At 48.1% G+C, this 15,000-nt stretch overlaps 2 protein-coding genes across 12 annotated transcripts in view; one reads left to right on the forward strand and one right to left on the reverse strand.

The window, feature by feature from the left end:
- slco2b1 (solute carrier organic anion transporter family, member 2B1) overlaps window positions 1-9,453 on the forward strand; it is a 13,297-nt gene extending 3,844 nt beyond the window's left edge. For all 9 annotated transcript variants that reach the window (XM_053441642.1, XM_053441649.1, XM_053441643.1 and 6 more), the window contains 9 exons: window positions 646-776; window positions 4,320-4,392; window positions 4,954-5,118; window positions 5,540-5,729; window positions 6,137-6,275; window positions 6,533-6,693; window positions 7,522-7,586; window positions 8,212-8,332; window positions 8,498-9,453. In XM_053441642.1, the coding sequence (XP_053297617.1) occupies window positions 646-776; window positions 4,320-4,392; window positions 4,954-5,118; window positions 5,540-5,729; window positions 6,137-6,275; window positions 6,533-6,693; window positions 7,522-7,586; window positions 8,212-8,332; window positions 8,498-8,690 (1,238 nt within the window). In that variant the 3' untranslated portion in view covers window positions 8,691-9,453. The remainder of the gene's footprint in view (window positions 1-645; window positions 777-4,319; window positions 4,393-4,953; window positions 5,119-5,539; window positions 5,730-6,136; window positions 6,276-6,532; window positions 6,694-7,521; window positions 7,587-8,211; window positions 8,333-8,497) is intronic.
- Window positions 9,454-11,582: 2,129 nt separating this feature from the next.
- The window catches only part of serpinf1 (serpin peptidase inhibitor, clade F (alpha-2 antiplasmin, pigment epithelium derived factor), member 1), an 8,891-nt gene continuing 5,473 nt past the window's right edge, over window positions 11,583-15,000 (reverse strand). For all 3 annotated transcript variants that reach the window (XM_053442448.1, XM_053442449.1, XM_053442451.1), the window contains exons 2-8: window positions 14,443-14,503; window positions 14,128-14,311; window positions 13,314-13,469; window positions 12,791-12,994; window positions 12,566-12,705; window positions 12,280-12,490; window positions 11,583-11,865 (exon numbers count right to left, since the gene is read on the reverse strand). In XM_053442448.1, coding sequence (XP_053298423.1) covers window positions 11,615-11,865; window positions 12,280-12,490; window positions 12,566-12,705; window positions 12,791-12,994; window positions 13,314-13,469; window positions 14,128-14,311; window positions 14,443-14,503 — 1,207 coding nt within the window. In that variant the 3' untranslated portion in view covers window positions 11,583-11,614. The remainder of the gene's footprint in view (window positions 11,866-12,279; window positions 12,491-12,565; window positions 12,706-12,790; window positions 12,995-13,313; window positions 13,470-14,127; window positions 14,312-14,442; window positions 14,504-15,000) is intronic.

The raw sequence follows: 15,000 nt of genomic DNA on the forward strand, positions 1-15,000 counted from the left end.
AACAACAGGAAACATGTTGTGATTAAAGGTTTTCACTCCTTTGATCTTCAGATCATCTGGTGCTCATTTAAATAAAATATGATTCATTATGAAATTTAGTCGTACGGTTTATTGAAGAACTTATTTCAGATGTTTTAACACATCAGAAGACCACACCCCACAAATAAAGATGGGCGACATGTCAGCCCCCCCCGAACGGAGACCAAATCATCTTGATCACCCCCTGGTGGCTGGCTGCAGTAAATATAACCTCCATGTTAGCAGATGGGACATGAACCAGACTAAAACATCTAAACAGATGTTTGTCAAATATTGTTTCTGACATTTTTGAGTTGAGTCACTTTCTTATAACACAGTGTTTGTGTGTGTGTGTGTGTGTGTGTGTGTGTGTGTGTATGTGTGTGTGTGTGTGTGTGTTTGTGTGTGTGATTTGACATCTCAGCTCAGTGTTTGAAAATAAAAACTCTTGTTTAACCAGTTCAGTGAAATCAGGATTTTAAGTTTTGTATCGTGTTCCAATAATTATACAAATGAATATTCTCTGTATTAATATTTGATCGAGCAGAAAACCTGGTGCACTTTTCTCACCTAGTGATTATTGACTGTGATCATTATGTTGCTGATGGATCTCTGTTGTGACTCCAGACCAGATCCGGCTGGAGTCCAAAGACCTTCGCTGGGTCGGCGCCTGGTGGCTCGGCTTCCTGGTGGCCTCCGGCCTCCTGGTCCTCGTGGCGCTGCCGTACCTCTTCTTCCCCAGAGTCATGCCCAGAGAGGTCCGTTGTCTCGTGAGGATTAACAAGTCCAGGTTTATTCTAACTTGATGAGTTTCCTCATGATTCTGATTCTATTGAAACTTAGAATCAGTGAAATATGTCCAGAGACAGAACTCGATTTGAGGAGGACGTTCTGAGACACGGTGAGACACGGTGAGACACGGTGAGACAGGGTGAGACAGGGTGAGACACAGTGAGACACGGTGAGACAGGGTGAGACAGGGTGAGACACGGTGAGACACGGTGAGACAGGGTGAGACACAGTGAGACAGGGTGAGACACGGTGAGACAGGGTGAGACAGGGTGAGACACGGTGAGACAGGGTGAGACAGGGTGAGACAGGGTGAGACACGGTGAGACAGGGTGAGACACGGTGAGACAGGGTGAGACACGGTGAGACAGGGTGAGACACGGTGAGACAGGGTGAGACAGGGTGAGACACGGTGAGACAGGGTGAGACAGGGTGAGACAGGGTGAGACACAGTGAGACACGGTGAGACACAGTGAGACAGGGTGAGACACAGTGAGACAGGGTGAGACAGGGTGAGACACGGTGAGACACGGTGAGACAGGGTGAGACAGGGTGAGACACGGTGAGACAGGGTGAGACAGGGTGAGACACGGTGAGACACGGTGAGACAGGGTGAGACAGGGTGAGACAGGGTGAGACACGGTGAGACACGGTGAGACAGGGTGAGACAGGGTGAGACACAGTGAGACAGGGTGAGACAGGGTGAGACACGGTGAGACACGGTGAGACAGGGTGAGACACGGTGAGACAGGGTGAGACACAGTGAGACAGGGTGAGACAGGGTGAGACAGGGTGAGACACAGTGAGACAGGGTGAGACACAGTGAGACAGGGTGAGACAGGGTGAGACACAGTGAGACAGGGTGAGACACGGTGAGACAGGGTGAGACAGGGTGAGACAGGGTGAGACACGGTGAGACACGGTGAGACAGGGTGAGACACGGTGAGACAGGGTGAGACAGGGTGAGACAGGGTGAGACACGGTGAGACAGGGTGAGACAGGGTGAGACAGGGTGAGACACGGTGAGACAGGGTGAGACAGGGTGAGACAGGGTGAGACAGGGTGAGACACGGTGAGACAGGGTGAGACACAGTGAGACAGGGTGAGACACGGTGAGACAGGGTGAGACAGGGTGAGACACAGTGAGACAGGGTGAGACAGGGTGAGACAGGGTGAGACACAGTGAGACAGGGTGAGACACAGTGAGACACAGTGAGACACGGTGAGACAGGGTGAGACACGGTGAGACACGGTGAGACAGGGTGAGACAGGGTGAGACACAGTGAGACAGGGTGAGACACAGTGAGACACAGTGAGACACAGTGAGACAGGGTGAGACACGGTGAGACACGGTGAGACACAGTGAGACACGGTGAGACAGGGTGAGACAGGGTGAGACACAGTGAGACACGGTGAGACAGGGTGAGACAGGGTGAGACACGGTGAGACACGGTGAGACAGGGTGAGACACAGTGAGACAGGGTGAGACACGGTGAGACAGGGTGAGACAGGGTGAGACACGGTGAGACAGGGTGAGACAGGGTGAGACAGGGTGAGACACGGTGAGACAGGGTGAGACACGGTGAGACAGGGTGAGACACGGTGAGACAGGGTGAGACACGGTGAGACAGGGTGAGACAGGGTGAGACACGGTGAGACAGGGTGAGACAGGGTGAGACAGGGTGAGACACAGTGAGACACGGTGAGACACAGTGAGACAGGGTGAGACACAGTGAGACAGGGTGAGACAGGGTGAGACACGGTGAGACACGGTGAGACAGGGTGAGACAGGGTGAGACACGGTGAGACAGGGTGAGACAGGGTGAGACACGGTGAGACACGGTGAGACAGGGTGAGACAGGGTGAGACAGGGTGAGACACGGTGAGACACGGTGAGACAGGGTGAGACAGGGTGAGACAGGGTGAGACACAGTGAGACAGGGTGAGACAGGGTGAGACACGGTGAGACACGGTGAGACAGGGTGAGACACGGTGAGACAGGGTGAGACACAGTGAGACAGGGTGAGACAGGGTGAGACAGGGTGAGACACAGTGAGACAGGGTGAGACACAGTGAGACAGGGTGAGACAGGGTGAGACACAGTGAGACAGGGTGAGACACGGTGAGACAGGGTGAGACAGGGTGAGACAGGGTGAGACACGGTGAGACACGGTGAGACAGGGTGAGACACGGTGAGACAGGGTGAGACAGGGTGAGACAGGGTGAGACACGGTGAGACAGGGTGAGACAGGGTGAGACAGGGTGAGACACGGTGAGACAGGGTGAGACACGGTGAGACAGGGTGAGACAGGGTGAGACAGGGTGAGACACGGTGAGACAGGGTGAGACACAGTGAGACAGGGTGAGACACGGTGAGACAGGGTGAGACAGGGTGAGACACAGTGAGACAGGGTGAGACAGGGTGAGACAGGGTGAGACACAGTGAGACAGGGTGAGACACAGTGAGACACAGTGAGACACGGTGAGACAGGGTGAGACACGGTGAGACACGGTGAGACAGGGTGAGACAGGGTGAGACACAGTGAGACAGGGTGAGACACAGTGAGACACAGTGAGACACAGTGAGACAGGGTGAGACACGGTGAGACACGGTGAGACACAGTGAGACACAGTGATCCATCTCCCTGGACAGCGTTTGGTGGATTTCATAGAGCAGCAGCTGAGTTCCTGTTGTTCTGAAGTCTCAACGAGTTCAAACATGTTCGTTTGTCAAAGAGAGAGAAAGTTCTGCTGCAACTCGTTTATCAGCAGAAGAAAAACAAACCGTCATCCAACGATTGCTCAACATCCCCCCCCCCCCCCCCCCCCACCCGTCTGAGCTGCAGCTCTTTCACTTTTACACTCGAGCTTCACTCTCACATTTCAGAGAATCATTTATTGTTTTGTCCGATTTCCTGATGAGATGTCGACATATTTAAGACGAGGCTGAAGACTCATGTCCTCCTGGGTGTCCTCACATTGTCCCCATCATAGCATTTGTATTTCATTTTATTTTATGCTAATCTGGTATTTTATTCTTTTCTTTTTGCATCGCGTCTTCTTTAATTTCACAGCAGCACAAGGCTCTGAGCTGCTGAACATTTAGCAGCTAAAGATGGTAGAGACCAAACACGGACCTAAAACCGAGCTGACACTGGACAGACCGATCCTGAGACACTAACATCAGACTGCCATGGAAACAAGCAGCTGGTTGATAACACGGTCCACATATGAACCATAAGACCGGACCTGCTGCTGATCTCCTGCAGATCCTGTGAGATGATGAACCTCTGAACCTCTGAGGAGAGCTGGTCTCGCTCTTCTCGGCTCAGCCCACATCTGACGTCAGTTCAGTGTTTGACCTCAGCACCAACATGAAGAGAGGTTCCTCTGCAGTGTCTCACATGTTATTCAGAGGACACATGTGTCACCTTCAGGCAGACTTCCTGATAGCAGCTGCAGACTCAGAGGTTTCAGATCCTGGTCTGTGATGCTTTGTGTCCTTTGTTCAGGGCGGAGTGGACGATGCAGAGTCCAGACCGGACGACCAGCTGCAGCATCTCCCCGTCCTTCAGTTCCTCAAAAGTGAGAGTCTTCTTTGCCTCTTCTGTTTTTTCTGTCTGATGAACAACCACTAAAGGTCAACGACCCTGAACAAGGGTCAGGCTTTCATCAGCAGCTTGTTTACACGTTAAATCATCTAAAATCACCAGATCCTGATGCACATTTGTGAGTCGCTTTCACAGCTAAATGAAATGAAACATTCCTTGTGAAAATTGGTTTGTCTGAAGAGTCAAAAGTGACTTTTTATCCAGTTTGAAGTCACATTTTTATGAAACACTTTTGAGATCTTGATGGTTTTTAACTCTTCATTTAAAGCAGATGAAGGATTTTATTTGTCGGACGTCTGCATCTTAAGTTTTCAGGGAAATAAGGTAACGTTAGCTACGGCTGAAGGAATCCTAACAAGAAGCTGACTACATATCCCATCATCCTTCACTGCAGTGTTGTGTTTGAAACCACGTTTAGTTGCAGAAAAGGACTTATTGTCACTTTAAGATTTGTGTTCATCCAGACTCACTGGTTAAGATCCATGTTCTACTTGTCCTTTGCAGTCGTTGAGTGAAGACACTCTTTGTCCTCCAGGTTTCCCTCGGATCGCTCTGCGGACGCTGCAGAGCCCCGTCTTCCTGCTGGTGGTGCTGGCGCAGGTCAACCTGGCAGCGCTGCTCGCCGGCCTCGCCACCTTCATGGCCAAGTTCATCGAGAGACAGTTCAGTCAGACCGTCTCCTTCTCCACGCTGATGATAGGTGAGCGTCCCCATGGGTCTGGTTCCCCTGCTTGACCCCGGTTGGGAGTTGCTTCTCATTTAGTTTCTTCACTGGTTGGAGCCAGGTCCTCACAGTTTATCTTCTCAATGGACCACAGTTCAAAATATGCAATCTTCTTTGCAGACGACACGCATCACGAGTTCTGTTATTTAAAGTCGGTCAGAAAGTTGTGTTGTGGTCTTGTTGGACTTGTTGGTCACGCACATCCCCCCCTAAGAGTTCCTTACTTGGAGACCCTGGAAGCAGATGTTTTGGTCGAGACACTGAGATCAGACTCTGGCTCTGAGCGACCTTTGAACTGCCTCAGAGGAAAAGTGGTTGTGAGGATGAATCTTGTGTTTGTGTGACAGCAGAGAAAGAGTGCGTCTGACACGTTTGTTCTTCTGGGTCTTTGGTTCAGGAGGAGTCGGGATCCCGATGGCAGTGCTGGGCACCGTCCTGGGCGGAGTCCTGATGCGGAGGTTGAATCTTTCTGTCAGTGGAGCCAGCAAGTTGTGCACCATCGCCATCCTGCTCTGCATCATGTCCTCCGTGCCGCTGCTGCTCATTGGCTGCTCCACCCAGAGGGTCGCCGGTGTCTTTCCTCCAGAGTACGTCACTCACATCAGTCTGTTCCTCAGCTGACACTACATCAAGCCGGTTCAGCTGGGGTCTTTCTGTGGAGTTTGCATGTTCTCCGAGTGTTAGCGTCGGTTTCCTCTAGCGCCATCTGGTTTGTTGTATGTTGACCCTGTGATAAACCCCGCCTCCTTACTCACAGCAGGGGATTCATTTCTTCATGAAAGACTTTTATTGCAAAAAGGGAAGACGAGGGAGTGATGTCATCCCTGGACGGGAACTCATTTTAATCGAGAATAAAGTTACAACAAACACATCTTCTACTTTGGAATGTTCCACAGCTGTAGGTTATTAAAAAGTCAAAGTTTAGATTGTGTGTGTGTGTGTGTGTGTGTGTGTGTGTGTGTGTGTGTGTGTTTGTGTGTTTGTGTGTTTTCAGCCCTGATGCACTGTCGTGCAGTTCCAGCTGTGGTTGTCCTCAGGACGTCTTCAACCCGGTCTGTGGTTCAGACGGGGTCGAGTTCCGGTCACCGTGTCACGCCGGCTGCGAGGGGATGGAGATAAAACACAAAGTCACTGTGAGTGTTTTGAATCATTTCACTGTGTAGTTGTCGCTGGACTCACAAAGTGACTCAGGGAGCAACAAGAGGTTAGCATCACTCGACCCCTCGAATAAGAGCCAATGGGATTCTTCTATGTTCCTGTGGATGAGACGGTCTGGCTGAGCTGACCCTGAAAGAGTTCATTATCATTATGATTATTATTGTTGTTATTGTTGTTGAGGACTTTAGCCTGTCGAGGTCGTGACCTCTGTGTCGTGTCTTGGTTTCTACAGAACTACACAGAGTGTCGCTGCGTCACCGGTCTCAAACACGCGGCTCCTGGAACCTGCGGCAGCGGCTGTGCCCACCTGCTCCGCCCCTTCATGGCTCTTCTGGGAATCACCAGCTTCATCGCCGCTTTCTCTCAGACGCCGTCATACATGATGATTCTCAGGTACAAAGACAGAACCTATTTATTTCATGTCAAAGCTCGGATCAGCTCCTGAAACTCCTGAAGTTTCCTGAAACTGTTGGTTGAATTATCAGTTTCCTACTTAACAGATTTCATCTCATTTCAAAAACTTTTAATGCTTGAAGACGAAAGTTTTTACAAACACAAACATAGAGTTTTGGGGAGAACAGACCAGAAACTTTTCAATGAACTCGCCTCAGATTGTTTGATTTCACTCGTCCCATCTTGAGATTTATTGTAAAAGAAAAAAAAAATCCATCAGAAACAAACGCTGCTGCTCAGCTGAGCTTCACCTGTTCTCCATCTGATAGTCACCTGCAGGGGGAGCCCTCAAAACTCCCTGTCAGACTCGTGTGTTTTCATCTTTCCGTCTTCAAATCGAAGATTTAAGAAATTTCAAGTTAAAACCCATAAAAATCTGACGTTTTAAAGTTTCACCCACTGGAGGAAAGAGTTGAGAAAATAAAATAAAATCAACAAAGGCAGACTAAAGCAAAATGAATATTCTCTTTCTCCCGACATAATTTCAGCTTTTTTATTTACTAGGTTTTATTGCTTCAAACAGTTCAATAAACGATCTCCCTCTCAATGAGTTTATTTATTTTTGTTCAATATAAACATCAAGAGGAGAAAATGTAACGTCACCAAATCGTTTTTGTGTCTAAAGTGAAAAGTTGTGAAAGATGGAGTGAGAACAGAAGTTTTTAAAGAAGCTGAACGAACGTGATGTGTCTCTGCTGCTGTGAAACTTCATCCTCTTCATCCTCTTCATCACCTTCTGTGAACCTGGGGTTTGTGTCTCTGCTGCAGGACGGTGTCGACAGAGGACAAGTCCTTTGCTGTGGGAGTTCAGTACATGTTGTTCAGAATGCTCGGTGAGTCTTTTCATTGGATGTATCACAAAGTCCACACACACAACAAAACAATATCAACAGGAAGTGAAATGAGGAAACCACCAGAGGCTGAAACACAGAGAAGGATAAAATGATAAAATATCAAAAACAGAGATAAAACCTGTGGAGCTGTCTTAGAAATCAGACACGTTTCCCTCAGCACCATGAAACCTGAACAATAACATGTTGTGTTGAACTTTAACACTTTGAATGTGACAACTCAGGCTGTTTGTTAAAGCCTGAGAATAAAACACATGATGTTTCAGAGGAAACGGTTCGATTCCGGAGGTTTGAATCTGTTGAATGAAAAACTAAACGCTTGTAAAAACCCTCCTTCATGTTCAAACATCATCTGATTGGTCAACAGTGTGAAGAGCTGCTGTTTGTTATAGAAGAAGAGATAAAAGAATATCAAGTTAATAAAGCTCAATGAATCAATCGTTCTTTAATAAACTGAGAATCCATTATTTTGTGATTTGTTGATTATCTGATAGCAATAGTTTAATTTTTTTCACACTTTGATTTTATTCTGAAATCATGATTAATCTGAATCATGGTGTCATGTGACTGTTGGTGTCATGTGACTGTTGGTGTCATGTGACTGCAGCCTTCATGCCCAGCCCCGTGTTGTACGGCAGCGTCATCGACACCACCTGCATCCTGTGGGGCAGGAAGTGCGACAAGCAAACGTCCTGTCTGTACTACAACCTGGACCGATTCAGACAGAGGTGAGCCCCACACACACACACACACACACACACACACACACACACCTAAACCTGATTCTAACCCTCAAACCAAGTCTGAACCCACTCACTGTCCATTAAAGAGGGGGTCGATAGACCTTGTTCGAAGACGTCTTCAGTCTCCTGACCCTCTGTGTGTGTTTGTAGGTTCCTGGGTTTGCAGGTCGTATTCGTGTGCGGGGGAATGCTCTGCTTCCTGTTGACCATCGTGGTCCTGCGGCGCTCGACCAGACGTCAGGAACCAGAGGAGGACGGGAAGGGGTACGAGCTGGTGACGGAGCAGAAAACACCTGAGGACGCATCATCTAGAGGGAAAGAAGAAAAAGGTGTGAAGACCTGAGGAGAGGAAACCAGAGGTCGCAGGGAAAGACAGAGGACGTCTGACCAGAGAGCCGGAGGGAGGAGAGGAGGAAGAAGAAGAAGAAGAAGAAGAAGAAGAAGAAGAAGAAGAAGAAGAAGAAGAAGAAGAAGAAGAAGAAGAAGAAGAAGAAGAGTGGAGATGGTCAGAGATGCTGCTGCAGTGTTTCTGCTGAGTCGTCTGACGTCATGTGTCTAAGAGCTTTTATTTTTGTAACTGTCCGATCGCTGCTGTGTTCCTTCATAAGCTGATATATTCTCAGATATATTTGATTTTACATGTTAATACACTTTTCTTTATATAATGCAGAAGTCCAAAATTATTACTTCAACAAATGTGAACTCTGAAGCCACTCGATGACGTCACAGGCTCCACTCCACCATTAACTTTTCATCTAGCGCCACCATGAGGTTACAACTAAAGGATGAAATGTCATTAAATGTGATTCAGAACTAGATCTGCGCCAGCTGTACTTTGTACTTAGTATCAATTAGCACGTGTTAGCATGCTAACATGGTAAATCACAGACTCGTCTGCACTGGGTGGTATCAAGGTCCCGCCCAAACACACCCTCGGCCAATCAGGAGTCAGTCTCAACTGTCAATCACAACGTCTCAGCCAGTTTTTATACCATCAAATAACTAATGATGGCTTCACTCTCACTGGACTTTGGACCAATCACAGAGAACCTTCTGGTCTTTTATAAAAATGTAATGATGATGTAATAAACTCTTCAATCTTCAAACCCGTCTCAGTGGAAGTTGATGAAACTTGTTCGGCTTGTTTGTCTGAAACATTCCTGTGATGATCAACAAACCTCTGCAGGTCCAGACCTGACGAGCAGAGTCAGAGCCACTGAGCAGATCCTCTGACCCACGGGTTCCTGACGCCTGCTTCTCGTCTCAGCTTCAGACTCCAGACGCTAAAGATCCAGAGCAACACTGTCAAGGTTTAAAGCTGAAACAAGTCACAGTTTATCTGGTGACGAGATACAGACCCACCCACACACAACTGGTTCCGGTAATGAACCAGTAATGAATGAATCTAGATTACAGGAAACATGTGAGGGATCAGACGAGGTTTAAAGATTCTGTCTTCTCCAGAATCTGAATCGTAAAACACTGAAGAATCAAGTCCAGATGTTTTCATATGAATAGAGTGAAACACACACAACATCACGTGTTTTTATGGATTTATTGTGAAACCTTGAGGATTTGATTGTGAGCAGACTTGTTATTGACTTTACATAAAGAGGAGTTTCCTCAGTTTTTTTCGCCCTCTTGTGGACACTGAGCTGTGTTGATTAACAGATATAAAACAACGAAAATGATTTTTAACATCACTTTGTAAATGTCTCATTTTGTTCTTTTATTTGTATTTATCTGTTTTATCTGAGACATTTTAATGTTGCAGCTGATTCAACTTTAACTTCAAGTCAGATTTGTGATTTTATTATTATTAGTTCTACAAAATTATGCTTTAGATCTTAAACTAAATTTAACAAAGTGTGTTATGTTTCTGTATGAATGTAGTTGAATGAGTTTGTTCTCGGGGGCAGGGGAACAAAGTGGAAACAGATGTTTATGTGGAAAATTCCACATCTGCAGAAAGTGTTTGGTGGAATGTGGGAGGAGCATGTGGAGAAATACTCCTTCACACAGAAAAACTTCTGAATCAGTCTGTGCCTGTTTATAATTAATGTTCATCTTTATATATATATAATCATGTTTATATTTATATTAATAGTAATATCTATAACTACATTGAAGAGTTTCAGATCAGGACTGGAGCTGTTGATTAAGGGTACAGCTCCCCCTCCTGGTTATAACATGGATCTGTTCTGATTCTCTTTGGACTTATTGGATGTCTCTGTCCATCCAACCTCTGCAGCTAGAGACGTCTTTATTTCATTAATGTTTTTTGACATGAAGCTCTGACATGTTCCTCACATGTTCTGCAGGTTCTCTATGTGAGAACTAATGTCAGAGTCAGAGTCTCTGGACATGTTCTGGATCTTCTCCTGGTAACATGTGTGTAACATGTCAGAGTGAGTCCATGTGAGGAACCAGCAGGACAATGTGTGGAAGCTTCCCAGAGAGCGAGTGGACGTGTTGATGAGGTTTCTAACACGTGACGTGAAACTAGAAGAACACAAACATCTCAGGATGAAGAAGAGGAGCCGGACACGTAGAAGATGAAGACGTCCACTTGGAAACACGAGGAGGTTCCAGATCTTCTGGTGATGAGGGCCGACCCGGTGTGGACGAGCTGTAAACAACAACACTGATCTTTCCACAGCAGAGTTTATACGTCAACTCCGGCCTCCTGCTGCTCTACAGGCTCCGCCCCTGCTGCTCTACAGGCTCCGCCCCTCGCCTGGATGTTCCCACATGTTTTTGAACTCACATCCTTTTTTCATTTTGACATAACAAGTGACACGTGTGGTTTCATCATCTCGTTTCTTTATTTAAAAACAAATGACAATATTTCTAACGTCTTTCTTCGTATCATCAGTATCTTGTCAGATTAACATGATCACGTCAACGTATTTGTTTCAACATGAAAAGTAAATCAAATCAAATCAAATGTCCTCACAGACTTCTGTAGAGCAAACACCTGAAATCCGTCCTAGGAACCAAGAAGAGAGTTTGAGTTTAGAGGAAATTATAGCATCTTATTATTTGTGTTATTTGAACCTTAAGACTTGGTTCTAGGTTGAAGGGTGAGGGGTAGGGGGGAGGGGTAGGGGGTGTGGCGTGAGGGGTGGGGGGGAGGGTCGAAGGTCGAGGGGTGGGGGTTAGGGTTGAGGGGTGGGGGTGAGGGTTGAAGGTCGAGGGGTGGGGGGTGAGGGGTTAGGGGTGAGGGGTGAGGGTAAATGGCTGGGCAATGCATTATGGGAATGTGTCTTATATCCTCAGGCCTTGGGGGTTGACCACTCTGCCGATGAAGACGAGCGCCCCGGACACGTCGTCCCGGATCAGGTAGAGGAAGGGGCGGTCCACCCGGTAGGTCAGGTGGTTGGGGGTCGAGGTGGCGCCCGGGTACTGGTTGCCTTCAGGTGCTGTCTCCATCACGACCTTGTGATTGACGCTGGTGAGCTTGGTGGCCTGACCTGAGATCTTCTCCAGCTGCGGGTTCTCCAACCAATCAGTGAGACCTACAGGGGACGGACACAGAGGACAGATGAGGACAAGTCATGAAGCGTCTGTAGAAGCCGTCCTCTGGAGCTACCACGACCGTGTGAACACAAATGTCCAAGTGAGAACAGAGATTCTCCGAGGACACAGCAGGACGTCCACTGTGAGCGAGGTGGGGGGGGATTAAGTGTCTCAGACGTGACAGACACAAAAAGGAATACAAAAATTTAATAACAAAGAAGACAAACTAAAGGTCTTTAGAATGAACCTGTAAGTGGCTCCTGTCAAAACTGAACCTCATAATTTGTTCCCTTTCAAACAATATCCATATTTAGGAATGTCACCAGTCAGACTGGACCTGGACCTGGACCTGGACCTGGACCTGGTTCTGGACCTGGACCTGGACCTGGACCTGGTTCTGGTTCTGGACTCACCCAGGTCGCTGAGCAGGGGCAGCAGGTCTGTGGAGTAGCTGAGCCTCAGGGTGGGCAGAGTGAGGGACACCTGGGCTGGGAGCAGCGTCATGGAGAGGTCCTGGACGAACTCAGCGGTCAGGCTGTCCTCCAGCAGCGTCATGTTGGACGTCACCTCGTCCGGCAGGAACACGAACATGCTGACCTCGTTCTGCATCTGGATCTGAGCGATCTGGTGGACGAGCAGAATGGACCTTGTTCAGGACGGATCTCAGAGATCAAATGTTTCAGATCAGGAAACACTCACCTTGCAGCTCAGGTCTGAGTCAACTCCCATCTTCACAGGATAGTTGTCCTGCTGCATCATGGGAATGCGAACAGGTGTCGCGCCGTCCACCTGGAAGTCGTCCATGACTCCACTGTTACTGAAGCGAGTGACCCACCTCCCTGTGGACAGAAAGCTGTGCGGTCAGCTGTCCAGCGTCAAACTGTGGACGTGGAGATGTGGAGTTTGAAGGCCTCTCTGACTCACCTCGGAAGTAGGCGGCGCTCACGGTGTTCACTGAGGGGTTCCTGGAGGGGGACTTGGCCAGGAAGCGCTGCACCTTCCCGCCGGTCTCCTGAGAAACCCATTCGTTGATTTCTTTCAGTTCTTTGGCTCCGACCGGCACTCCCTTTGGACGAACGCCATACTGCTGCTCCACGAGCGCCAGGAACTCCTGCTTCAGACGAAGTCCTAAACACAGCAACACAACAAAAACATTGAGTCAACACCTGGAAGGTTCCAAAACCGATACAACAATCGGAAACGACTCTGATGCTGCCAAAGATGCAGAACACGCAAATCAGTGAACTGACACCACGTCTCGAACACCACATTTCTCCCTGATGACTTTCTTTCCTTGGAAATCTCTTGTTTGCTGCTCAGAAACCGACCTGGTGCTCCAGGCCTCCGGGGGCAGTGCAGCTCGACGCTGGCTGCCACCCATCGTAAACCAAACGGAGAAGAAGAAGCAGAGGAAGAAGACGTTATCACAGGTTCCAGGTGAACTCACGTCGAGCCAGGTAGAGACGGGCCGCGATGCTCAGGCCTTTGCCCGGCGAGCGCAGGGAGGCCAGCAGGTCCCTCAGGGTGTTGTGGAGCTGGGGGTCCTGCAGGGTGTGGTACCTCAGAGCCCGGAACAGCTGCCGCTCCGCCAGCTCAGAACCTCCTGCAGGAGACACGTCAGGTCCTCATCAGAACTCAAGAGGTCCAACCGGTGAACTTACTGATAAATATGAAGTTTAGAGACATGAGCATCTTCATACTTCAGACGGCCTCAGCAGCATTATCACTGCACCAGATCATCATCAGAAGATTCATGTTGTTTTTCTGTTTCTCATTTTACTTTGAACCATTTTCATAAACATTTAGATCTTTTTAGTTTTTTTTATCTCATAGGCTTTGATACAATAAAACATGAATTCTCCACTTTGTCACTTTGAGCAGTTTGTCAGCAACAGGTTGATTAACAATATTTAAATGTTTTTACCTGAACCATGGAGACAATGATTCTGCAACAGAATAATGAAATGAGCTCTGAGTCATGAAGCTGTTTCTGGATCGTTGGTTTGAGCTTTTTCCATCATGCAGAAACAAACCTTCCTCCTTCTCCAACGTTTTTTAGAAAAAAGCTCCATGGAAAGAAGGATGTGTGTGTGTGGGGGGGGGTGGGGGTGGGGGGGGGGGGGGGATCTTAACCTCTCCGCCACACGGAACATTTTGCAGAAATCGTTCAAACATCAGTAACTTTGTGTCTGCGTGTAATTTCCTGTCATAAGTAGACAACTCAAGGTCTGATGAGGTTTCAGTGTGTGTTGACTCTTCACCCATGGACAGTTGGGTCAGCGCTGCAGACACACTGATGGGCGCCAGGAACACGTTGGTCGTGGCATCGCGACTCGCCAGAGCTCGGAACAGGTTGTAGCCGAAGTCGGAGGTGGCGGCACCCAACTTAGTGGTTGGTGTGGTGAAGAGCTCCACATGTTCCTCCTCCACCGGCGGCTCCTCCGGCTGGAAACAGGACAGAGCTCAGATCCTATTTACTGAAACATAGTGAACAGTGACTTCCTGTGTGAGGTTCAGAACCAGACGCACACTGAGGCTCTGGTTCAGCCTCACATTCATGGTGTGTGATGTCATACCTGAGCCCGACTGAAGCTCAGCACGACTCCACACATCAGCAGGAAGCTGGTCCTCTTCATCCTGCAACACACACACACCAGCGTGAAGACGAGGCCACGCCTCCATCACCAAACACTTTAAACACGTCTCACGTGAAGAGAAGCCTGGAGGACAATGTGTGGAAATACTGAGAGGACAGTTTCAGAGACAAAGACGACCAATGTCTCCCTCAGTGTTTTTTATAATTACAGTAAAAACCCACAGGATCCAAACCTCCAACCTCCAAAGAGCCATCATCCAAAAACCTTCTTTATAAACATGTCAGGAAAAGAGATTCTCCACTTGAACCTTTTCATTGTTACACAAACAAGCTGGAAACAAAACGGACAAACACACAAAGTCCCTTTGTTCTTCTGCACATCTGGAGCCGCTTGTCATGGTTACACAAACCAGAGTCTGTCATCTGAACCTCAGACACACACACGCACACACACTCAGACACACACACACACACAGACACACACACACACACGCTCACTCAGACACACACACACACACACACTCTCTCAGACACACAC

The sequence above is a fragment of the Pleuronectes platessa genome, chromosome 15 (genome assembly GCF_947347685.1).
Source record: "Pleuronectes platessa chromosome 15, fPlePla1.1, whole genome shotgun sequence".
Lineage (NCBI taxonomy): Eukaryota > Metazoa > Chordata > Actinopteri > Pleuronectiformes > Pleuronectidae > Pleuronectes > Pleuronectes platessa.